Raw genomic sequence first — 25,489 nt, 5'->3', positions numbered from 1 at the left:
AAGGGAGACAAAGAAGCAAGTGATGGTTCCTGGCCTCAAACAGAGGGAGGCCCTTCAACAAAGTTGAAGAGAGGCCCAAAACATGGTATTTTACAGTTAGTGATCAAACCTAAAACAGTGCACATGCAAGCTTAAAATATTATGCAAAATAAGGCCTAAAAAGAGGTTTAAACACAAAGAGAAAAAAGGGAGTTTCAAACAACAAAGGTCCCTTGATCAAACATGAAGAAGGGGTTAAAATAAGGCTATTTACAGTTCGGACCAGAGCCCAAAAACACAAGCACAAGGGGCTAGCAAATCATGCAAAAATAAGGCCAAAAGAGGGATAAAGAGGCAAGTGACAAAAGAAAGTCTCAAACAGTAAAGAGCCTTCAACAATGTTGAATAAGGGCTCAAAATAAGCCACTTTACAGTTTATAACCAAGCTCAAGACAGTTTACAAATGAGCCCAAAATACTATGCAAGAAAAAGGCATACAAGAGAGGTAAAGAAGAAAGTGTAAAAAGGAAGCCACAAACAGGGAGAGGCCCTTAAACAAACATGAAAAGGAGCTCATAAAAATTCTATTTTCAGTTAGGGTCGGAGCCCAAATATGCAAGCAAGTATGGCTTAGAAAGCATGCAAAAGGAGCTCAAAAAGAGGGAAAGTATTGCTCACCCTTGTAGATCAAACTTCAACAGCCTCTTGGCTTGAGAAAAGGTGTTCCTTGCCTCTGGAAAACAGCTCCAAGTGTCTGGAATAGATGGTGGTGGTATGGTGCTAGGTGGTGGTGTAGAAATGGTATAGGGTTTGGGAGATTTTGAGGGTTAGAGTGTAGAGTAGGAGAGATACAATATGGAAGCCTCAAAGCAAATTTTTGTAACCCCTCAGATGGGTGCTGGAGGTGCTGTTATATAGGCAAAAGAGGGGGAAAAAAAGGGGGGGGGGGAAATGAATTCAAGTTTCCCCCCAAAAGTGCAGCCTCCCGAATACACAATCTAGGGGGAAACAAAATACATATCTGTAATGTACCTGGAGAGAGGATCAAGGCCGGCTGGTTTGCTAGGGTTTAGGTGGCCGGCCGGCTCTCCCCATGGCCGGCCAGCCAAGGGTCAAAAGTCTCAATGAAGATTAATGGCCGGCCATACCAAAAAGAAGGCCTCTTATGTGTGCACAACACAACCATGTGGTCAAAAACTGGAGAGGATGAACCAGGAGAGAGAAAAGGCCACTTTTAGGAGGGGTTCAAAAGGGTCACACACAATTAATGGCCGGCCATATGATATTGGTGGCCTCTAAGGTGTGTACAACACAAATATGTGGTTTGGGGCAAGAAAAAGTGACCTTAAGGTGGTCAACATTGGCTTTCAAGTGAGAAAAAACGGGCGACGGAGGAATAAAACTGGTTGTCAGAACAATTGCCATCCTCCCACCTTTCTACGACCTTCCTAACAATGAAACAGAGGTCCCTGCCAAAAATGAACCCAAACCGATGCAAAATGAAGGTTCGGAGGCCGAAACGCGCAGCCCAAGGCCCCGAAAACTAACTGTTAGGCACCAGAAGTGGTGTTCGACCACGAAGTTGGTTTTTTGAGCCACAGTGTCCCTCAAAAGGGAGCAAATAGGATGCATGCCAAAAACTGGAGCAAACGGAGGTGGTTAAGCGGTCCCGAACTGAGGCACATGGCCAATGGCTCCGAAAAATCGAAAATCGGACTCCAAACCGACAAAATGGCCTACGACCACGAAACGTAGCCTACGGCTACTGAGAGATGATCTACGAGACCTCTCCCTCCCTTTGGGAAGAGAAAATAGAGAAAACAGAGCCTGGTTCGCAAACCGAGGCAAAGCATGAAAGAGTCTGGAAGTCTGGAGGCAAGGCTCGCAGCCGAGACTCTGAAACTTCTGAACGAGAACAATATGCAACATCACCAAGCTCTCAATCGGTGACGTCTGAGTCTTAAGGTCGGTCAAAAATGGGGTGTCTACACCCGTATATACTTCTTTTGTTTGTATGTGATAATAAACTGTCTATCTAGGGTATATATAGACAAATCTCTCTCTCTCTCTCTCTCTCTCTCTCTCTCTCTTTTTCTCTTTCTCAGTATGTTATTCTCTGCCACAATTTTACTCTACCCAAGAGTCATGATGTGGTGGAATTTACCAACCTACATGCAAGTTAGCATGTGGCATATCCTTGCCACCGATTCTGATTCTCTTCTTTTTTTTTTTTTTTTTTTTTAATTATTAAATAATTATTGAACATCCACAACATTTTTATTCTTAATAAGGTCTTTGTTAGTGATTGAATTGGGTTAATTTAAAACTAATTTTTACACTATTATATATATATTAGGTAGATTCTGAATACAATTAATTAATTAATTTTCTTTTAAGAATAATTTAAATATGGGTTTTCACAATCTACCCTCCTAAAAAAAATTTCATCCTCGAAATTAATTCGTACCATTAGACTCGAAAAGTTGAGGGTTATTGGCATGTATCATATCTTCTCGCTCCCACGTTGACTCTTTCGTCCCACGATGTCTCTAGAGAACTCGAACCAACGGAATAGTTTTACCTCGTAATTTCTTCTCGCGACGATCTAAAATTTTGACAGGTTTTTCTTCAAATGTCACGTCTTTATCAAGATTAATTTCCTTCCAATTGATGATGTCAGAAGAGTGTGGCTCGTATTTCCGTAGCATGGAGACGTAGAAAAACATTATGTACTCCAGCCAGTTGAGGTGGTAGAGCCAAACGGTATGCCACTTCTCCTATTTTGTCCAAGATTTCGAAAGGCCCAATGAAACGAGGTGACAAAGTTCCCTTCTTTCCGAAACGAACAACTCCTTGGCGAGGCTTTATTTTCAGAAACACATGATCTCCAACTTTAAATGCTAAAGGTCTTCTCCTTTGATCTGCATAGCTTTTCTGCCTACTCTGAGCGGTCTCAAGCCTTTGCCTAATTAGTTTCACCTTTTCGGTAGTTTCTTGAACGAACTCTGACCCTAAAAGAGGTGCTTCTTTGACTTCTGTCCAACATATTGGTGACCGACAAGGCCGTCCGTACAAAGCTTCATACGGTGCCATACCAATACTTGCTTGAAAACTGTTATTGTAAGAGAATTCGACTAGTGGTAAGTGTTTCTTCCAACTATCCTTAAAGTCCATCACACAAGCTCGAAGCATGTCTTCTAAAGTTTGAATTGTTCTTTCTGATTGACCGTCAGTTTGAGGGTGAAAAGCTGTACTAAAACACAACTCTGTACCCAAGGCTTTCTGCAGACTTTGCCAGAATTGTGACGTAAAACGAGAATTACGATCTGACACTATTGAGACTGGTATTCCGTGCAATCTAATGATTTCTCGAATAAACAATCGACTTAAAGATTCGAGTGTGCCTGCTAGTCCTATTGGTAGGAAATGTGCCATTTTAGTTAATCGATCAACCACCACCCAAACGGCATCATGGCCTTACGACGACCGGGGTAATCCCGTTACAAAATCCATTGTTATGTATTTCCATTTCCACTTAGGTATTGGTAAAGGTTGGAGTTTCCCTGCTGGCTTTTGATGTTCTGCCTTCACTTGCTAACACGTCAAGCACTTAGATACGAATTGAGCAACGTCCTTCTTCATTTCACTCCACCAATACTGTCGCTTAAGATCCTGGCACATTTGTTTCATCCCGGATGAACCGCAAAAACCGAATGGTGAAATTCTTTAAGTACTGCCTCTCTTAATTGTTCGATGTTTGGCACAAAAATTCTACCTAAATACCTTAAACTACCATCTTGGTGGAGCGTCCAATCCGGTGAAGATTTCCCAGACACTAATCGGGCCTTGATGAAGTTCGCCTTCTGATCAAGTCTTTGGGCTTCCAACACTTTGGTAAGAAGTTGGGGTGTTGTAACTATTGTAAACAACCTACCCTTCCCATTCTGAGTCTCTGGTTGTAACTTAAACCCATTCATGGTGCTTATCATTTCTCATTCTTTAATTGATATGTTGGCTACAATCTCTCTTGTCTTTTGACTTAGTGTATCTGTTACAACATTAGCCTTCCCGGGATGATAAGACAAAGTGAATTGGTAATCTTCATGGTACTCTATCTAGCATCTCTGCCTCATGTTCAAATCTCTTTGTGTGAACAAGTACTTCAAGCTTTTATGATCGGTAAATATCTCAAATTTTTAGCCATAAAGGTAATGTCGCCAAGTCTTAAGTGTGTAGACCACAGCCGCCAATTCCAGATCGTGAGTAGGATAATTTTTCTCATGATTCTTCAATTGTCTTGATCTGTAAGCTACTACCTTCCCGTTTTGCATTAACACACTACCTAACCCTTCCTTAGAGGCATCACAATAAACAGTGTACCCAACGTCACGTTCAGTATGATTAATATAGGAGCGCTTGTCAGTCTCTTCTTGAGTTTTTGAAATGACTGCTCACACGTTTCGTTCCATTCAAACTTTACTCCTTTTTGCGTTAGGCGTGTCATCGGCTTGGCTAATTTGGAGAAATCTTGAATGAATCTCCTATAATAATCTGCTAATCCCAAGAAACTACGAATCTCAAACGTATTCTTAGGTTGTTTCCACCCCATTACTGCTTCTACTTTAGCAGGATCCATTGATATTCCTGATTCAGACACAATATGACCTAAGAATTTTACTTCCTTCAACCAAAATTCACATTTGCTAGCTTTAGCATATAATTGGTTCTCTCTTAGAATTTACAAAACGGTTCTCAGATGTTGCTCGTAATCTTCCTCCGATCGTGAGTATATCAAAATATTGTCAATGACTACTACCACAAATTGGTCGAAATAGGGGGTAAAAATTTTGTTCATTAAACTCATGAATACCCCAGGCGCATTCGTCAAACCAAATGGCATTACCACAAACTCATAGTGGCCATAACGGGCTCGAAACGCTGTTTTGGGTATATCATCTCCTTTGACACGAAGTTAGTGATATCCCGACCTAAGGTCAATTTTGGAGAAACATTTTGAACCTCTTAATTGATCGAACAAGTCATCAATTTTGGGTAAGGGATATCGATTTTTAATGGTGACTCGATTTAGTTATCGATAATCGATGTACAATCTTAAGGTTCCATCCTTCTTCTTCGCGAATAATGCTGGCGCTCCCCAAGGGGGCGTACTTGGTCTGATGAACTTCTTGCTCAACAGTTATTGTAACTGCTCCTTTAATTCTCGAAGTTCGGCTAGCGCCATACGATGTGGTGCTATTAAAATTGGTGAAGCCCCAGGTTGAAGCTTGATCGTGAAATCTACGCCTCGTTTTGGGGATAATCCCAGTAATTCGTCAGGGAAAATGTCAGCGTACTTGCACACCACATGGAGTAATTCCGGATCCTTTCGATTTTCGTCTTCCAAAATTAAACTTGCCAACCATCCAGTCAGTTGGTCATGCCACCGCGACTTGCGACACATTGGAGTTAGAGAATCTTTTCTATCTTCTTTAAATTGAACTTTCGTGCCATTAAGGGAGGATGTTGTCACTGTCTTATGGTAACAATCAATAATGGCTTGATGAACTGACAACCAGTCCGTTCCTAGAATGACATCAAAATCAGACATATCCATAACCCTTAGATCACATATCAAATATGAACCGGAGATTTCTAGTTCACAAGACTTACATACTAAATTTACTCGGGTTTGGCCCCCTAAGGGTGAAGCAACACTTATAGCTATTTCTAACGTTTCGGGTTCCAAACCCAAACTTGACACACATGCAGTAGATATAAAAGAATGCGATGCTCCGGAATCGAACAATACTTTAACCTAAGAATTCATAAGGATTAACATACCTTGAATTACTGCTGGGTTACCAACATCCTCTTCTCCTTGAAGAGCATACATTATTCCTACTGCCTATTGGTTAGTCCCTCCTGGTTTCTTTCCATTTCCAGCTCCTTGTGGTTGTGTTCTTGGTTAGCCTGCATTCCTAGAGGCTCGTGGCTGCCCCTTGTTGGTCTGAGTATTTTGAGTAGGCTTAGAACCTTGCCCTAGCTGGCATTTGTTGTATTGTTGTGCTCCTCGCTGATCCGTGAAATACTCCCCACCCTGAGGACACTCACTTCGACGATGCCCTTGCTGACCACATCTGAAACACTTTTCTTTTCACTCAATTACAAAGTTTCCTCCTTGCTAGTTTCCTTGATTCTGTCTTTGTTGCTGCTGCAACCCGCCGACATAAGGTGTCACGACCCAAACCCGGCCCTATGGGTTTAGCACCGTAACCGGCCAGTAATCCGAGATTACCGAAGGCCTGCAGAACAGTAGAACAGTAAAACAGAGTATAGGGTCTGGTCGAAGCCAAAACAGTAAATAAACAATGTCCAATGAGCTGTGACAGTCTGTATGCAAAAAGACTTTTCATGCATTCATACATACAAAAAGTACAGTCTATACAAATTTACAGTCACACAGTACAGGGACCTAATCCCTTGATAACAGTACAGTTAGTAGCTGACAGTCTATACAGTAATCCAAACAGTATGGAGACAGACAGGGGAAAAACAAAACGCCCCAAAGCCATAGCATGGCAACTCGGAACCTCTCAGTGAAGCACAAAGGCTGGCTTGACGAAACTGGAGTAACCCTGACGCTCCTAGCCGCGGTCTGGTGCCTGAACACCTACATATATATATGAGCAGTGAGCTAAAGCCCAGTGAATAACATAATGCGTAAAGAGGTTAAGAATGAATGTCCTTACAGTATGAAAACGGTTCATTTAAACAGTATTACAGTCGTTCAGTCAGTACAGTCATATGTGGTACATCCATTAGCATAACAGTACAGTAAACAGTAGGTCTTAAAAGACCGAGCAGTAAATGATGGCCATCAGTCAGTAATAGTAGTGGTTCCAACAAGGGAACCGACAGAGAATTCTGTCACAGTAACAGTAAACAGTAGGTGCTAAGGATGCCACAATATAGTTCAGAATATAGGACATACATTCATTCAATTAACAGTAATCAGTTCAGAAAACAGTACAATTCAGTTGTTCAGAAAATAATCATTTGTGAACATATCTTTACACAATCGTTACTCACAGAGTTTGGGCTACAGTATGCTAGAGCGTCTCCCCAGTCGCCAACCCTACACAGTTAATAGATTGAACACACTTAAGCTACACAGCTGGGAGAGATAGTAACTTAACCCCTAATGCCTCGGTGTGTTCTACATCTATATCCTCAGTAAGATGCCTTAAACTAGGCCTAAGAATGCCTAGAATGGAATGAGGATGCAAAGATGTACTCAAAAAGCAGTTTCAGAAGTTTCAGAAAAACAAAGTCCCGCTCGAGCGCGGTTTTCCCCGCTCGAGCGGTCATGCAACAAAGGTACACGCTCGAGCGTCAAATTTTCCCGCTCGAGCGTACTGTAAAAGTACTGGATGGGTGAAATATCCGCTCGACGGATGCTCGATCGTGAGACACATGCCTCCGCTCGAGCGCCCAATCCTCCGCTCGAGCGGACTGTAAAACAGTGCAGAGAAAAATACTGGATGCTCGGATTCTACGCTCGAGCGTCACTAGCCCCCGCTCGAGCGGAAGTGCAAAATCTGGGAATTCCATATTGCACCTCCAAGCCAAAACCAGGTTTTAACAACTCAAAACTCGATCTCTTGGGTTGAATTTCCAGAAAACATTTGTAAACACATAGAATAACATGGTTCAAAGCTCAATTTGAGAAATCAAAGTCCAAGGGTGTTCAATTCAAACTCAATTTCAACCCATTTTCAAGAACATGATGAACATGCAAACATGCATGAATTTTAAACAACTCAAAGCTCAATTTGATGCTCTAAGGAGCCAATTGATCCAAAAACAAGATGAAAACATGGACTACACTCAAAACATGGACATGCATGTAACAATTTGCCATGAACTCAACTCAAAATCCAACAAGTCAAACATGCATGCATGAATTATGCTCTATTTCAACATGCTAGAACTAATCCATGGCTCAATTCTCAATTTTGACATGAATCATGCAAGAACAAGATAAACAAGAGGGTAATTACTCTACCTTAGGTCTCCAATGCAAGATTAGGAGCTCAATTATGCAATCTACACTTCAATTCTCCAAGTTTTTAAGCAAATTGAGAAGAACTCAAGCTTTCTCTCCCTCTCTCCCTCTCAAGTCGGCAAGAGCAAGGAAATGGCTGAACAAAATGTTGCCTACGTGTCTAATGAGGTTCAAATTTATTGTATTTAGTGGCCACTAAGTGGTCTAACGGTAATTAAGTCCAAAACTCGCAATCCATCAATATTTAATCTAATTTAATCATACCTAATCAGTTTTTAAGTAATTATACCATAAAATCACATTAATTATGATGATCATAAAACATCAATCAATTCCCGATTCGGCCGCCGATAAGGCCTTCAATTAGCAGTTTAAACATAAAACGTAAACAGATCAAATAAACAATCGAACAGATAGAATACAAATTAACATACATACTCAGTCAATTCAGTTCTAGTTTTCAGTCAGTCAGTTCAGTACTTTAATCAGTTCAATTATCAGTCATAATCAGTTCAGTTTGACGGAAATCAATGTTTATCGGTAAGTAGTGATGAGGGTTATTACATAAGGTGCTGGCTCAGGATGGTCTCTGGTGTTACGGACTAGGCCCACTTTGCGTGGTTGGTTGCTGTTCCTTGATCGCTGATTTCGAATGTGTTCGGAATCCGCTAACTCCCGTTCCACAATTAAAGCTCGATCCACCATTTGAGCATAGGTGGAAAGTTGCACTGCGATCAATCTTCCTCTAATGTCTGTGTCCAAGCTCCATTCAAATCGCCTAACCTTATCATCTTCATTTGCTACTATGGCTGAAGCGTACCGTGAAAGGGTTTCAAAACGGTTCGCATATTGAGCGACTGACATTTTTCCTTGTTTCAGTAGGAGGAACTCTTGAATCATTTCTCGTCTTAGCGAGTTAGGAAAATACTTTTCCATGAACAGGTCTTCGAACTGTCTCCAAGTTAATGTCTCTACTTGTCGAGTACTTTTGATCATTTCCCACCAATGATCTGCTTCCCCTTCCATTTGAAATGCCGCCATGGTCACTCTATCTTGTTCATTTAGGATGTCGGAAGTATCTAGCAACATCTTAATTTGTCTTAACCAAGCTTCAGCTTCATGGGGGTTTGATCCACCAAGGAATTTGTGGGGACGTAGCTTTTCAAATTTTTCTATCATTTCCGATTTGTTTTGATCTTGGTTTCGAGGTGGTATATTGCCTACCCTATCAGCAATCGCGCGTATAATTCGAGCGACGTTGCAATCAGACACTCCATCACCATTACCGTTGTTATTATTTCTTGTTTGTCTAGCCATTCTGCATGATGGGATTTTTTTTTCCTTTAGTAATTCGTGATTTGTTCATTTATTTATTTATTTATTATTATTATTATTATTATTATTATTATTATGTGCAAGGATAGTAAAAAAAAAACTTCATTAATTAGATTAGATAAGTTACAATTAAATAAAACAAAGGAAAAGATTAAATAGCATACTACGGGCAAAAGATAGCCCTTACAATCTGAGTTAACTCCTATACTCACAATTCTAAACTAGGCAATTTTTACATGTGAGCATACAAAACAATCGGTTAGCCTAGTTTATAATTCCCTTAAGACCCCTTAAAATATCCAAGTAAAGTCTCTCCACACAAGGGCTTCCGGCTCCCATGTGGCTTGGAAAAGCCCCATGAATCGCCACAGCACCCTTACGAAGATAGCAGTTTTGCACACACGATGCCCTAGCAGCTGCACCGGCTCCTCCCGATAGGTCCACCAGTCCCTGAAGTCCACTGACCCATCTTTCCTTACAATTCTGCTTGGGTCGGGCATGATACACTGAAGGCTCCAAAAGTCAAAAAGGCCGCCCACCTTATCGGTGAAACCATCCGGGAAGGGGCCTAATTGATATACCCAAGGAGTCTTTTGTCTTAGAATTTAGACAGGTCCAATATAGGTACCCACCCAACTCTCAGTTTTCCAAGCACAACCTCATAGGGGATAAAGTCTGACATATACAAAAGAGCCAATCTGTAACCCGTTTCGCACATCCCAACCCTCAAACGTGGCTTCTACATCTCTAGTGCTCTCCTCGGTATTGACTTCTATAGACTCATTTTCAGTGTTTGACTCAATCACAATAACCTCCAGGGGGTTGTATATTGGTACAACTTTTTCAGACTCAGGTTCAGGCTCAAGTTCAGGATCAGGTTCAGGGTCAAGCTCAGGCTCAGACTCATAGTCTTCTATAGGCATCTCCACTTCTTCACTTGGGTCAGATTCTATGTCATAGTTTTCCACCAAATTTTCCTCGTTAGAGTTAATGTTTGATAACCCTGGCATCCTACAATTAAAAGGTTCTAACTTAGTTAAGTCACCGAAAATTACAAATTAACGTAAGGTTTTCTTAAATGTAAAATAATAAATTACTACCCATGGCCCAAAGGTTCAAACCTAGGCTTTGATACCAAACTGTGACACCTTAAATCTTTTTTTTGAAACGTTATTAGATTTAAATAACAATAACCTGCTACATAAAATTTTAACTACTAATTAGGAAATTTTAAATTTTTACATAGTCAAAGTCCAACAACAAAATAAAACTACAAGTTCACACATAACGTCACAACATAGTTAAGTGCTAATACAAGAAATAACAGGATTTTGTTTTGATAAATTCTTGACTCTAAGTTAGCCAAGGTTCGATATTAGCAGTAGCTCCAATTTCAGCCTTAGTCCCTTCCTCGACATAATCTGGTATGAAACGCCAGGGCAACAAAATATATGCCATAAATTTTGCAACACAGTAAGAAAACATAACCAACCTACCATTCTTTTTGAGAGAAAATAACGAGATTATAAACACGAGATAATAATATAATTGTAAACATAAATTACAACCAATAAAATAGTTCAAATAATTTTAATGACTTAGGTGACCTTTGAAATCTCGCCAAAGAGGTTTAACTTACCAACCACTAAGTCATGGTCACGATTAATTTGGAAACCCCCTCTTTGTCAAATATTCAAGAACTACCAAAGATGTCCACGCCCGGAGTTATATACCCAAGCCGTGACATCCGTGGTCTGCCCCAAGGGAACGGTCTGCCAGGGGTACGTAACTTCCTTGCGTGCCACCCGCACATCCACCCTTATTCCAAAACCAAATACCGATAAGGGTTCAAATAATCCGCGTGCCATCTTAGGGTTTTCACGACACAATTTACTTAAAAATTATTAAAAACTAGGGCTCACCCTGAATAACCGGTATTAACCCTCTATCATTAACTCTATATAATAAACACAAATTATTCAATGTCCAAAATTTAACAAACAATTAATTTAAACCATGATATGAACATAATAACTTAGATATTAAAATTTTAAATAAATTATTTACACAATCCTAAAATTCGCGCAATTGAACAGAATGCTCAATAGGGATGTTTAGGTCACTTTTCAGAAAGAATTTCAGAAAAATAAGATGTAAATAATCCTGTAAAATTTCCGGCAATCTTTATGACACAGATTTGTCATATTTCGTTACATTAATTCCATGCTTAATTTTATAGATCAAATCCATAATCTAAAAATTTATCATGAAACTAGACTTCTCAAATTTCATCTTTTAGTTAGAAATTACCAAATTTGGCTTAGTATAGAATTTTAAATAAATTTTCAAATACATAGTAAAATCTGTCTCACAGCTTCAGATTTAGTTAAAAATTTGTATAAATTCGTAGAAAGCTCAAAAATTATTTCCAAAATTCCTGGATGAACTAGACTTCATTATCAAAAACTTTGTAGAAGAAATCATCTCGAAATTTTGAGTATAAAATTGTCTAAAAATTCGGGAAAACATTATGGCAGATTCAAAACAGATTATTTTCAACACAGTTTCAGATTTAATTAAAAATTTGTATAAATTCGTAGAAAGCTCAAAAATTGTTGCCAAAATTCCTGGATGAACTAGATATCATTCTCAACAACTTTGTAGAATAAATCATCTCGAAATTTTGAGTATAAAATTGTCTAAAAATTCGGGCAAACATTCTGGCAGATTCAAAACAGATTATTTTTAACACAGTTTCAGATTTAATTAAAAATTTGTATAAATTCGTAAAAAGTTCAAAAATTGTTGCCAAAGTTCCTGGATGAACTAGATATCATTCTCAACAACTTTGTAGAAGAAATCATCTCAAAATTTTGAGTATAAAATTGTCTAAAAATTCGGACAACATTCTAGCAGATTCAAAACAGATTAATTATTTTCAATATTCTCTTTAAATGTATAAACTACACATGCAAGATTATTTCTTTATAATAATAAGATGATTTTAAGACTATCAACATTTTCAAACACTTGATATACACACCACAAAATTCCTACACACATATATAAAATTTCTATTTATGAGTAGTCATTTTAATCACAAGGACATAACCTGAAAACTTCACTAATAAAAAGAAATGAGAGGGTTGAGAGGGTTTTCTTATTTAATAGTAGGATTCAAATGAGTGATGAAATGGTAGAAAAATTTTGCTTCCTTAACTTTCCTCTCTTTTTTTCCTTCTACTGAATCTCTCCTCACCCGTATATACTTCTTTTGTTTGTATATGAGAACAAACTTAGTCTATCTAAGGTATATATAGACAGATCTCTCTCTCTCTCTCTCTCTCTCTCTCTCTCTCTCTCTCTCTCTCTTTTTCTCATTATGTTATTCTTTGCCACAATTTTACTCTACCCAAGAGTCATGATGCGGTGAAATTTACCAAGCCTACATGCAAGTTAGCATGTGGCATATCCTTGCCACCGAATATGATTCTCTTCTTTTTTTTTTATTATTATTAAATAATTATTGAACATCCACAACATTTTTATTCTTAATAAGGTCCTTGTTAGTGATTGAATTGGGTTAATTTAAAACTAATTTTTACACTATTATATATATTTTAGGTAGATTCTGAATACAATTAATTAATTAATTAATTTATTTATTTTCTTTTAAGAATAATTTAAATATGGGTTTTCACAATAATAACATAATTTAAGTAAGAATCCAAATTTGAAATTTTATTTTAAGAATATAAAATTAATTTATAAACCAATCATATTGTAGCACGTGTTAACAAAAAATTAAACAAAATAAAATAAAAATGAGAAAAAAGAATTACAACTTTTAACCTTAATGAAATGATAATATTTTGCAATTATAATAGTATATAGATATATTGATAAATTATGGAATAGATCATTATTTAAAACTTATATATTATGGGATAAATCATTGTAATTTTAAATTTAAATTAAGAGAATGCTTTCCATTTTAGTGCTTCTCAAATTTGAATCTTGAAATGGATTAGTATAGTTTCTATTTTTTATTTTATATATTTGATATACTTTTCGTATGAAAGTCATAAATCAAGAGATATTATTATTATTTTATTTGCTTGAATGAGACCTATAGAGGATTTTTTTTAATTATTTAAAATCAAAAAATTAGAAATTTTAGTTTGAGATATTAGAACTCTCACAAGACTTGTAGTTAGAAACCCTTATTTATTTATATAATATATAGATAGATAGATAGATTTAATAAGAATTTATATTTATTTTAGATATTTTTTAATATGCAAATTATTTTTTTAGATTTTTTATAATAATAATTTAACAATCACATCACTAACCATGGTATATGGGAGAAGTTGAAAAATATGTAGCAGTAAGTATGAAAGAAGTCAAAAAAAATTGTGAGTTGAAAGCAATCAATAAATGCTGAGAGTTTTTTTTTTAAATTAAAAAATTAGAAAATTAAAATTGAGATATTGGAGCTCTCATAAAATTTGTGGATTAGAAATGCCTTTTTTCTTATATAATATACAGATAGATAGATATCTTGCTTATAATTTAAAAAAAAAAAAACTATTTTCAAAAACTGATATCTACATTAAAAAAAAATTATAATGTCTTAAAGTTTAAAAATCAAACAAAAGATTCCTTGGTCAATTAGATGCACTGCATGAGCTTTGTCCTTTGTGCTACAAAAGAAAAACAAATTTGTATAATGAAGTGCTCTCACTCAATCTTTTCTCTAAAAAGAATTCCCTCAATTATAACTTTTGTGAGATTATAAGAGAGAGAGAAAAAAAAAAGGGTAGGTGTGTGAGTGATTTTTCGATCACACTGCTCAACTTAGTATTCAGCTGGAGAACACTAGCAGAATAAATGACACTTGGCAGAATAAATGACACTTGGATAACCTGTAACAGAAAGAGAAGATTCCGGCAGTGGTTTGTCCACCCGGGGCATTCCGACGATCAAGTCAGTATATCTCTGAAAGATAATTAATAGTGCTAATCTCACTGTTCAGAATATAAATTGCATACCTTAGACCTACAGGAGTGCCTCTCTTTTATAGCTAACTCAATCCTTGTCCCAACAGGAGCCTAACTCTAATAGACTTAGGATTACCATCAATCGTGGACTCCTAGTAGGATTGAGATAAACTCCCTAAGAGTCTTATCCTTTCCCAACTGTAGTCTTCCCCTTTTCTAGGACTCTTGTGCCTTATCCGCTTATCTCGGATTCCGATATCTTCGGAGGTAACCTCGGCCTCGCCGAGATAACCTCAGCGTCATGTCCAGAACACGTGGCACCTTGGCGGACACGTCGGCGTCACCTTAGTCACGTATTGGTAGTTAGAAAATATATCCCCACAGTAGGCATGGAGAAAAAACTAAAAGAATAATACAAAAATACATGAGTGGCAAAAAGTATACTAAAAATAAAGGATATAATTCATTTATTTTTGAGTCTAATGGGTGTCACATGCATAATAAATTCTGTCTTCGTATTTTAGTGTCAAAGTAATTTTTGGAATACTTTTCTGGATGCATAGGCATAGTATTAGTGAAATTTAAGATGGCGCATTTGGAATCACTTGTTTTATTGTTAAATAAAAAATTTAAAGAATAAAGATTGGGACCTTCTTTCTCCTACCCTTTTGACCTTCTTTCTTTTTTAATTGGTCACCTTTTTTTTCTTCTTTTTTTTCTCTTCTTCCAATCACCACCCGCCACGTGTGTGGGGTGGTGAGGGTTAAAATTTGAGGGAGTCTAAATCACTGCTGAAATTTAAAATATAATAAAAAAAAGTAGCTATTAAGACCATTTGTAACTGATTACATTATTTGAATCGTGACAATGTCATGTTTAAGCACGTCGTTGTGTTAAAATTCAATATTTTGAGATATTCACTCTAACGGAGTATGTTAGTTTTTAGCACAATTCAATTTCTATCACGTAATGTGATCTTGTCTACTTAATTATATGTATTGACAATATCTTTAAATTATAGTATATTTAATTAAAAAATTATAATTCAATAATTAATATTTTTAAAATATTCAATTCATTAGCTTGAATCAAACTTACATAAAAAACAATTAAATAAATTTTAATGGTTAACATTTTCTTGTAGAATACCTTTAGATTGTATTTTGAATTAAAATTAATTAAATATGACAATGTGTTCTTAAAAAATATTAATTTTTAATAGAAAAATACATAATGTTATATTTTTTAAAGGACTGTATAATAAATTTTAAAAAAATATCATTGATCAAACATTTATTGAATTTCACACAATGATTCTAATTGTATTTTTTTCTTTTAAATTTTAAGGAAAGTGAGTATAATATATCCTTTTTAAAATGACAAAAAAAAACTAACTTAGGATTGATTTGGAAATTAATAATATAATTAAAAAGTTAAAAAAAAACTATTAAAAAGGTTAAAAAGTCATGCAGAAGTGAACAATTCTCACATTCTCTTTTTGGTATATATATATATTTTTAAAAAATTAAAAAATCATTCCCAAACATTTTAAATTTTGAGAGATTTACGTATAATTCATAATAAATGAGCTAATTGTCTAATAGATTCTATGAGAATAAATTACATTTTTCATTAAACACGATTAAAAAATGTTACTAATTGTTAATTTTCAACGACAGTTTAAAATTTTTGTCACAAAAAATGTCACTAGTTTTAGCGACAATTTAAAAAAATCGTCACAAAAAGTCACTAAATTTCAATTCAAATTTCAGCGACAGTTTGAAAATTTTGTCATAGAAAAAATCACTAATTGTAATTTTTAGCGACAATTTATAAAAAAACATGACAAAAAATTACTAATTGTCAATTTTTAACGACATATGTAAAAATCGCTCAAAAAATTTATTTTTAACAACGTTTACTAGGATTTAGGTCTCGTTTGAGAACAAGTTATTTTAGTAATTTTTTAGTTTTTTACAAATAATGTGCAAAAAAACATAGAGAGTGATGCAACAACTTATAGTGATTTTTTATAGGACTGCGCATAGGGTTATTCGAACCGCACAATCTGCCAAAACACGAACCGATCCGCATACAAATGGGCGGTTTCGCAGACACAATGCGAACAGATGCGGTTTAGAATATGGCATTATTGTAGGTTGTGGGTTTTGCTTGCACCCATAAGAACCTGCCCGTAGTTAGACTCTTTTTTTTTAATTTCTTTTTTTAATTATTTATGATGGAGTTTGTGAGTTTATAAATGTTTTTATTTTATTTAATGGGTGTGAATTGGATGAAATTTGACAACAATTTATTGTTATTTTATTATTACATTTTGGATAAATGTAAAAGTTTATGAATAAGTACTTTTAGGTAAGTTTAGGATTTTGAATGATTTTACTTTAATTGTATTGTTGAGTAGTGAATGATTTTAATGATTTAGTTTAAAATTTTGAAAAATTTGCTTTTGTTAGTTTATGATTTTATTTAAAAGTTTAGGATTTTAAATGATTTGCTTATGTTGAAAATTGATTTTGTTGTGTTTTAAATTTTATAAGTTTTAATTCATTAATTATTAATATTGAGCATTTTAGAAAATGGGAGAAAATGGCTCAAAATAAATATTTACAAAATGAAAAAAAAAAACTCAAAAATAAATTTTTAAAGAAAAAAGTTCAATTCGCAAAACGCCCGCAACAACCCACACATCTGCAAACTTTATCCGCACAAATCGCAACCCACACTATGGGCAGTTATGGGTTCAATTTTTTCCAAAGCAGTTATGCAGACAAGTTCAAACCACAAACCAAACTGTGAGCACCTATAATTTTTTGGCTTTTTAACCAAAATGTTTAATCTCCAAATAAGATCTTATTTTCAATAGAACTTGATAAGAATTAAAAAGCTATGCATAGTTTTTTTTTTTAGATAAAAAAGAAAAGGATGCTTTGTGGTGTCATCACTACATCCGTAGGCCTAAGCCCTAAAGTAACCTACCCTGATTTAACCCAATTCATAGAAAAGGGACCCACCACCGAAGGGTAACCCAACCTGATTTAACCATACGTCACATATGAGCCCAAATCAAGATATCAGCGGAGCTCAACCATACGGCACAGATGAACTCAAGATTTGATTAAAGTACAGAGCGAACTTATAGGAAGGGACCCACCTCCGAGGTACCAGCGGAGCTCAACCATACGCCATAGATGCGCCCAAACCGAGATATCAATGAAGTTCAACCATACGCCACAGACGACCCAAGCAAGATTTGATCAGAGTACAGAGCGAATCTATAGGGAGTGACCCACCACCAAGGTACTAGTAGAGCTCAATCATACGTCACAGATAAGCCCAAATCGAGATATTAACGGAGTTCATTTATACGCCACAGACGAGCCTGAGATGAGCCGAAATCGAGATATCAACAAAGTTAAACCATGCATCACAAACGAACCCAAAATTTGATCAAAATATAAAGCGAGATCTCCATGTACAACCATTGAAATTACCTACCATTTCACACCACTTCCGAATCGAATCTAAGTCACGCCTGTTCTCCACTAGGCCAGTATCCCGGGGGTGGTGAGCTATGCATAGTTTATCCTCAAATTTTTAGCTCATATTTTATAATTAAAAAAAATGAAAAAATTACTTTCCAAACAAACTCCTAAAATTATTGCCAAACGAGGCCATATTCCAGATTCACAGCATATATCCACTAGAAATATCAAAACAAAACAAAAAGAGTGCAGTGAACCAAGTATGGGTGTCGTCGTCTTCTCCAGCCACTCGTTACGGTCCCCTTTCTCAACTTCACCTCTTTCTCTCTCCCCTCTTCGTCCTCCTCTTCCTCCATCAAAACCACCTCAAATCTCCTTCTCCACATCATCGCCTCAAATGGATCCACAAATTGGAGGTTCGAGCAAGAGATTCATGGACTTCCCCTACGTCTCAGCCCCACACAGAGATCTGATGGTGGAACTTGTATCAACAATGGAGTCACGTCTCGAGTCCTACCTCCTTCCCTGTACCCTCCCACAGGATGTCCAGTACTACCACAACCACACCGGGACTGCCCATGCCTGTCTCCACATCAGATCTGGCCTCAAACCCTCCCTGGTACTCTCTCTCTCTCTACATATATATATATATATCTATCCATGGAAAATCCTTGTAAACTGAGTAAAATCCAAGGGACGTTAGATTTATAGATAGAGGAGAAATGATGTACGCACACAATTTTAGACCCATAACACTATGTTTGGGAACTCAGTACAGAAAAGAAAAGAAATGATTAGTTAAGCTACAAGAGAAAAGAAAAGAGAAGAAAGGATTGTGATTTTTCCCCTTTTATTTGGATAAGGAAAAAATAAAAGAAAAAAAATATTTTATGTTATATTATCAAAATAATCTTTTTATATTTTCAGTCATTTTATTTCTTTTATTTCTATAGGATAAAATTTGTATTATAAAAATAATGATTTCTTTTCTCTTCCAATCTCTCTAGTTTTAGAAAGATTGAAAATGAGGCTGATAAGATAAATGAGTTTCTCTTCGTTTCTCTCCATTTCTTCCTATTTCTCTTCAATTAAGTTATCCAAATAAGTAATCTCTACTTTTTTTTCTTTTCTCTCCAAATCACTCAATCCAAACATAGCGTAAATTCGCGCACAATAATGTGGCAATGGAGTTTGGCCTACATGGTTGAGTATATAAGTTTGACATTTACTATGCTACATCATTATGGATCAAATTAGGGATTTTTTAGGGGTAGAATTAGGTTTTTTTCGGGGTCAAATTATGTTTTTTTGGTCAAACTATGTTTTTGTTTTTTTTGTTTTTTTTAGGGATCTCGAACATTTTTCATTACATAAAACCATATGATTTCTGTTTTTCGGTGGATTCTCTTACGTTTGAACATTAATCACTGTGTTGGTTGAGAAACAAAAAACCACACGATATGTTTTTTGTTGTTATTGTTATTGTTTAAATGAGACATTCACATGATATAAATTAATCACTGTTTTGGTTGAGAAACTGAAACCACATGATATGTTTTGTGGTTGTTGTTGTTTAAATGAGACATTCACGTGATATTTAAGCGTTTTATAGAATCATGTAGAATCTCACATTGGGAATAAATAAATAGGAAGTGTGTGGTTGTTCTATAAATGTTTCGTGTAGTATTAGTCATTTGATGCTCAAAAATCTGAATATAAATTGAAATAAGACCGTACCTCATGAAAAACTAACCAGAATTCTGGTTTTCAATTTTTGGTTGGTCTTGAGTGGCTGGTTTGATTTCACCGATTTTTCTTTCAACATTACTTGGAATTAGAACCATGTGATACTTTAAGAGAAAAGAATATTAGAACCATGTGTGGTGTGAGATATAAACAAAATACTGAATTTAACTTTCATGGGTACTTTCATTCAAATGTCAACATATGCTAAGAAACTATATAAAGTTACCATATGGTGTAAATTTGAATGGGAAGAGGCATGAAAAGGCTGGGTAGATTGGTTCCTTGTCTCCCAGCCATAAAGGAGCTAAGGCAATTCAATTGTGATTGTTTAAAGCCTGCTATTGGAGCATCCTCATTTGGAGGTATTTGCCCTTTTAGTTGTGCCATATGCTAAGCTGTACTCACTTGTCTACCTTTGAAATTTGATATTTGAGTCATGTGAGTGTTGACATGTTATGTGGAAAAATTATTTGGTGCTCTTGGGACGTCTGAACAGTCCCAAGAGTCATACGTTCACGTGGGTTCGCTGCACTTAAGGATGGCCTCACGTGATCGTGTGGCTTCTGGGGGCATTGCCCTAGGAGCACCAAATAACTTCTTGTATAATTGAGATTTATGTCTACAATGTAGGGATAGAGCGTAATTGTGGAGGGTATATTTGCCTCACATTGATTAATCAAAAGATTAATGGAGGAATGAGTTGCATGATTTTTGGATCTACAAATAACAAGCCATTAGTGCTACCCAATTGGTGATTGCCGGTTGGAGGGCACTCTAATGCTTAAGTTAGATAGTGTTTAGTATATAAATATGATTAACTAATAAATGTAATAGTTACACTCTGTTTGGACCGAGAGGTTTGGTGAGAAAAGAAAACAAATGGAAAGAATAAGGTTTCTCATCACTTGTTTGGATGATTAATAAGGCGAGTAACGGTGAGAAAGAAAGAAACACGAAGAGAGAGACAAATCATACCAAACTTAAGTTTTGTTTCTCACCAAAAGTGGTGAGATTTGGTAAGAAACCAAAATTGCTCTATATAAAAAAGTTTATAATACCTAAGCTACCCCTCTAAAGACAAAACAAATAAAATAAAAAGACAGATGTATTCTCTTTTAGTCATTGTCCATCCAAACAAGAAGGTGAAAAACCACAATCATTTTATTTTTTTTCTCACTTGGGTGAGAAACTCCTATCATTTCTTTTCTTCTCTCTTCTCATCTCACAATCGAAACGGAGTGTTAAGGTATACCTCTTCTTGATCCGTCCTCCAAATGAAAACTACATGCCTTTATATAGGCAAACATGTTACCCATTTCATCCAATGAGAATAAACCACATGTATGGCTAATCTCAGCCTCAAAAACTCATCCAAATGCATGTATATATGAAAACAACTTGACAATTTGTAAAATTGCATTTATTAATTATTATTATTTTTTTTTTAATGCCAATTGGGTGGACCCATTTCACATGGATATATATATGGCTATACATGTGACTTATTCTCATTGGATGAAATGGGTGGCATATTAGCCTATATAAAGGCATGTAGTTTTCATTTGGGAGAAAAATCCAGAAGAGATATGGCTTAACAATTATGTTTATTTGTTTGGTCAACGCTATCTAACTTAGGCATCGAAGTGTCCTCTGGCCGGCAACCGCGGGCTGGTTGGCACTAATGGTTTGTTATTTTGCAAATATGGGAATGGTGTGTGTCTAATCTCTCCATTACTGTCTCAATTAATTAATGTGAGACAATTTTGCTCTCCACAGTAATAGTGACAGCATTGGAGGTGTCTTCATGGCTCCCTGTGTATATGAGTTATACACCAAATGGTACTGCCATGGAATGGAAAGGTCCAACAAGGTTTCAATAAATTATTCATCAAACATGCATTTCCCTTCACTAAAGATAAGGTTTTTGGATGAATTGTGGGATTGGTAAAGAAATCAACATGAGAAAAGCAATTTTGTCACAAGAGTATGATTGTTTGCATGGTGTTTCAAGTGACATTCCATTGCAATAAATGGGCATAGAAGCAACCACAACTTTTTAAAATTTCAATATGTGGTAGAAGCTTTGGCAATTTTTTTTTAAGCTAGATGTGTCTTAAAAGTGGTGCGTTGATACTTTACGACTTAAAATTATCAAGTATTAGAGAAATAAATAGCTAATAGTTATTGGCACAAATCAAGTATTGTTTGACTCATCCATTTGATATCTAGTGATTCCTCAAGTTTGCATTGTATTCTTTGGAAATTATTGCAAAAAAACCAACCAACTTTTGTTCTTTCTATGAATTCTTGTATGTTTGCATTTAGAACCATGCGATGGTTTAGAAGTATTAAATACAATTAAATTATAATTATGGATATACCTCTTTCGCAAAATCATTCACAAAAATTGCTTCTGCTTGACTACAAGCCTTCCACACATTCGAGTATAACACCAACTCTTCAATAGTGAGATTAGTAGAGCCTCACTATGCTCCACATAAGTTGAACGGAACTTAGATGGTGGCCTTAGAGATCTACACCAAGAGAGAGAGGAGTCTAAACAAAAACTACCAAAACACTCTCACTTGTATACACACTTCTCTCTTTTGATCCTAAGTTGGAAACATATTTTCTGGCTAGGGATTGCATGGTTGTGGTTATATGTTTAGTGGCTTCTTTATGTTAGATTTAGATTATTATTCATCTTCTTGTGTGGCTTACAATGAAGATGCCCTTAATTATGTGAAATGGCATGTTGGACTTGGACACATAGGAAAAGATAGCATGGCTAGATTAGGGGTTTTCTATGTGAGTCTTGCTCAGCCCACCCACTTGGGTGCTAACTAACAAGAATTGAAAATTAGAACCATGTGTATGTGTCTGATATAAACAAACTAATGGATTTAACTTCCATGGGTATTTTGGTTCAAATGTCAACATATGCTAAGAAGCTCTATAGAGTTAGTATGTGGTGAAATTTGAACATGAAGAGGCATGAAAGGTTGGGTAGCTTGGTTCCTTTTCTCAACCATGAAGGAGATGAGGCAATTGAGTTGTGATTGTAAAAAGCCTGCTATTTGGAGCATCCTCATTTGGAGTGTATTTGCTCTTTTAGTTGTGCTACATGCTAAATTGTATTATATTGCCTCTAATCTTCAAAATTTGGGAATCTCCACATTCAGTATTTCCAACTTTGAAGGCAACCACCTATTTGGATGTGCTTTTCTATCCTAATCCATTTGAAACTTAGTGTTTGAGCCATGTGAGCATTGTCATGTTGACATGATAAATGGAAAAATTATTTGGTGCTCTTGGGGTAATGTCCCAATAGTCTCAGGAGTCACACGATCGCGTGGACCCCATGCATATTGGGATAGGCTCCACATGATCGTGTGGCTCCTGGGGGCATTGGAGCATTGTTCCAAGAGCACCAAATAATTTCTCGGATAAGTGAGACTTTAATGCAAGGATAGAGGATAATGATAGCATTAGAGGTGGCTTTATGGCTCTGTCTCGTGTATATTTAGTTATACACCAAATGGTATTACCATGGAATGGAAAGGTAACGGTTCAACAGGGTTTCAATAAATTATTCATCGAGCATGCGATTCGCTTCACTAAAGATAAGGTTTGTGGATAATTGTGGGATTGGTAAAGATATTAGCATGACAAGAAGGAATTTTGTCACAAGAGCAGGGTTGCTAGCATGGTGTTCCAAGTGACATTCTATTGCACTGCAATAAATGGACATGGAAGCACCCAAAAAGTTTTTAAGAAGTCAATATGTGGTACAAGCTCTGGCAAAAAAATGAAGCTAGATGTGTCTTGAAAGTGGTGCACAGGTTACATTACAACTTAAAAATATCAGGTATTAGGGAGATATATAGCTAATAGTAATAGGCACAAATCAAGCATTTTTTGACTCATCAGTTTGATATTTAGTGATTATATATAGTAACTCCTAGCTTTTCTATATCTTCAAAATTGGTCCTTGGGATGTGTATGTTTTCTTCTCAGGCTGCCATTGTTCTCATCTTTGCCTTGGCAAAATGAGTATTTTAGTGCTGCTGCTGGTAAGCTGACAAAAATGCTTACTTTTGCCCCTTTTTTGTATGAGGGCATTGGACATATTCTTTGCTGCTGCTTTGGAATATAAGTTGTTAGTCCATGAGATAATATTGAGCCCCAAAAGTACTAAATTGGCAAACTGTGTCCCCTTGAGTCGATGGGGTTTCTCTAGCTTGACTAGTCAAGCGGGGGTCCCACCTCTTCATCTTGACCTGACAGTCCTGGGTGGGACACTATTCAAGCAAACTTGTGACCACCTTCCTAGTCTCCAACACTAACCACCTTGACTAGTGTCCGACACTAACTACCTTCCTAATACATACACCGCAGTCTGCAGATGCCCCTAGGATAGTGCCATAAGTTAGCAGTTAGCTATTCTTTTCCCATTTTTGCTGCTCCAGTGGACATGCTATCTTCCTTATTTGCATTGTAAGCCACCAAGTCTGTTTGAAGTCTGTTTGTTAAACTGGGCTGGCCAAGTCACCCATTAACTTGTTAGTTTTGTTTTTTTCCTTCCGGTTGTACCTTTTAAAATTTTATCCATTCAGTCTATATATTTGACACATTCAATTGGACCTCACTCTCACCTGACACTCATTTTTACACATCTATTGGAGCAACCATTCATTCTCTAAATTAACATACTTCACACAAAAACTTGAGTACCACTTTAACCATTTTTTGTCAGTTGACACAAATTTAACTTCTTCTCTGGAGATGCCCCAAGGAAGTTAAATTGCAATGATATGATCTGAGCTTTAGTATTGTTATTGTCAGACGATGAAGGTGGCTATTCCTTCTTGGGTCCTCCTCTCTTCTACTTGAAATTTATGAGCACGATCCGGTCCAAACCTCTGAAAATTTCCATGTCTACCAGATTGATTTCATGTTGGGAAGTTGGCTACACTGTGAGTTACCAGCAGGAGCACTGAACATAACGAGCCTCTCTGCTTATCTATCTCCTTTAACTGATGCACCAAACTTCTTAATGGAGCTTATCCAGAGCAGCCCAACATCCCTTGTCTTCATACTCGATCTGCCACCTCGAAAAGACCTTGTTCTCCATCCAGACTATCTTCAGACCTTCTATGAAGCCACCCAATTAAACAGACACCGACAACTACTCGAGAAAATCCCTGAGGTACGACCTTACTCGTCCTCGTCACTTTACATACGTTTTCTTGTCTCTCCTACTGCTATTCTGGTCCGCATAGAAACTGGCGGAACAGAGCGTATGGAAGAGATAGTTAGACATCATGTTAGTTCGATTGCTAAGGAAGTGTTGGGCACATGGTTGGATTGGTGCGCTTGTGGAGAGAGAGATATGGGAGAGGCTGACAGGGATTATGTGGCCAAGAGGGATAGAATGATTAAGAAAAAGACTATTGAGATTGATTTGGGATCGAGCTTGCCAAGGTTGTTTGGGGAAGAAGTAGCGGCCCGAGTTTTGGCAGCCATACAGGAGGTTTTCAATTGATGAGATTTGAGTATTTGGTATCTGTATTTTTGATGTATGAATGTGATAATTGTTATTGTGTAGTGGGTGTTAATGCCAACTGATATATATATGTAAATACTTGAACTTTAGGTGAAAGATCACATCCTTTTTTTTTATGGAATGTCTATTCAATAATATATATGGTGAAGCCTATTTTGGTAACCAACTTTGAACAAAAGAGCTCATTTTTCCAAAAAAAAGAAAAGAAACACAATCTTCAGTAGCATAACCACATGTCAAGGAAGTCTATAGCCTTTGCCATCCAATCTATAAATTTTATAAGGAAAATGGG

The 25,489-nt window shown here is 36.4% G+C and overlaps 2 protein-coding genes across 2 annotated transcripts; one reads left to right on the top strand and one right to left on the bottom strand.

The window, feature by feature from the left end:
* Positions 1-5,176: 5,176 nt before the first annotated feature.
* Positions 5,177-9,361, bottom strand: LOC145824335 (uncharacterized). Its single transcript, XM_082923978.1, has 2 exons — positions 8,609-9,361; positions 5,177-5,794 (listed from the first exon to the last, which is right to left on the bottom strand). The coding sequence occupies exons 1-2, from the start codon at positions 9,359-9,361 to the stop codon at positions 5,177-5,179; spliced, it is 1,371 nt and encodes a 456-aa protein (XP_082780104.1).
* An 8,494-nt stretch (positions 9,362-17,855) lies between these two features.
* Positions 17,856-25,311, top strand: ACD2 (accelerated cell death 2 (ACD2)). The gene is made up of 2 exons (XM_028200634.2): positions 17,856-18,504; positions 24,577-25,311. The coding sequence occupies exons 1-2, from the start codon at positions 18,025-18,027 to the stop codon at positions 25,174-25,176; spliced, it is 1,080 nt and encodes a 359-aa protein (XP_028056435.2). The 5' UTR covers positions 17,856-18,024; the 3' UTR covers positions 25,177-25,311.
* The last annotated feature ends 178 nt before the right edge of the window (positions 25,312-25,489 follow it).

Source organism: Camellia sinensis, chromosome 4, assembly GCF_055761805.1.
Source record: "Camellia sinensis isolate YWXY chromosome 4, ASM5576180v1, whole genome shotgun sequence".
Classification (NCBI taxonomy): domain Eukaryota; kingdom Viridiplantae; phylum Streptophyta; class Magnoliopsida; order Ericales; family Theaceae; genus Camellia; species Camellia sinensis.
The sequence above is the reverse complement of the archived record's forward strand: the minus strand, read 5'-3'. Positions and strand labels throughout refer to the sequence as shown.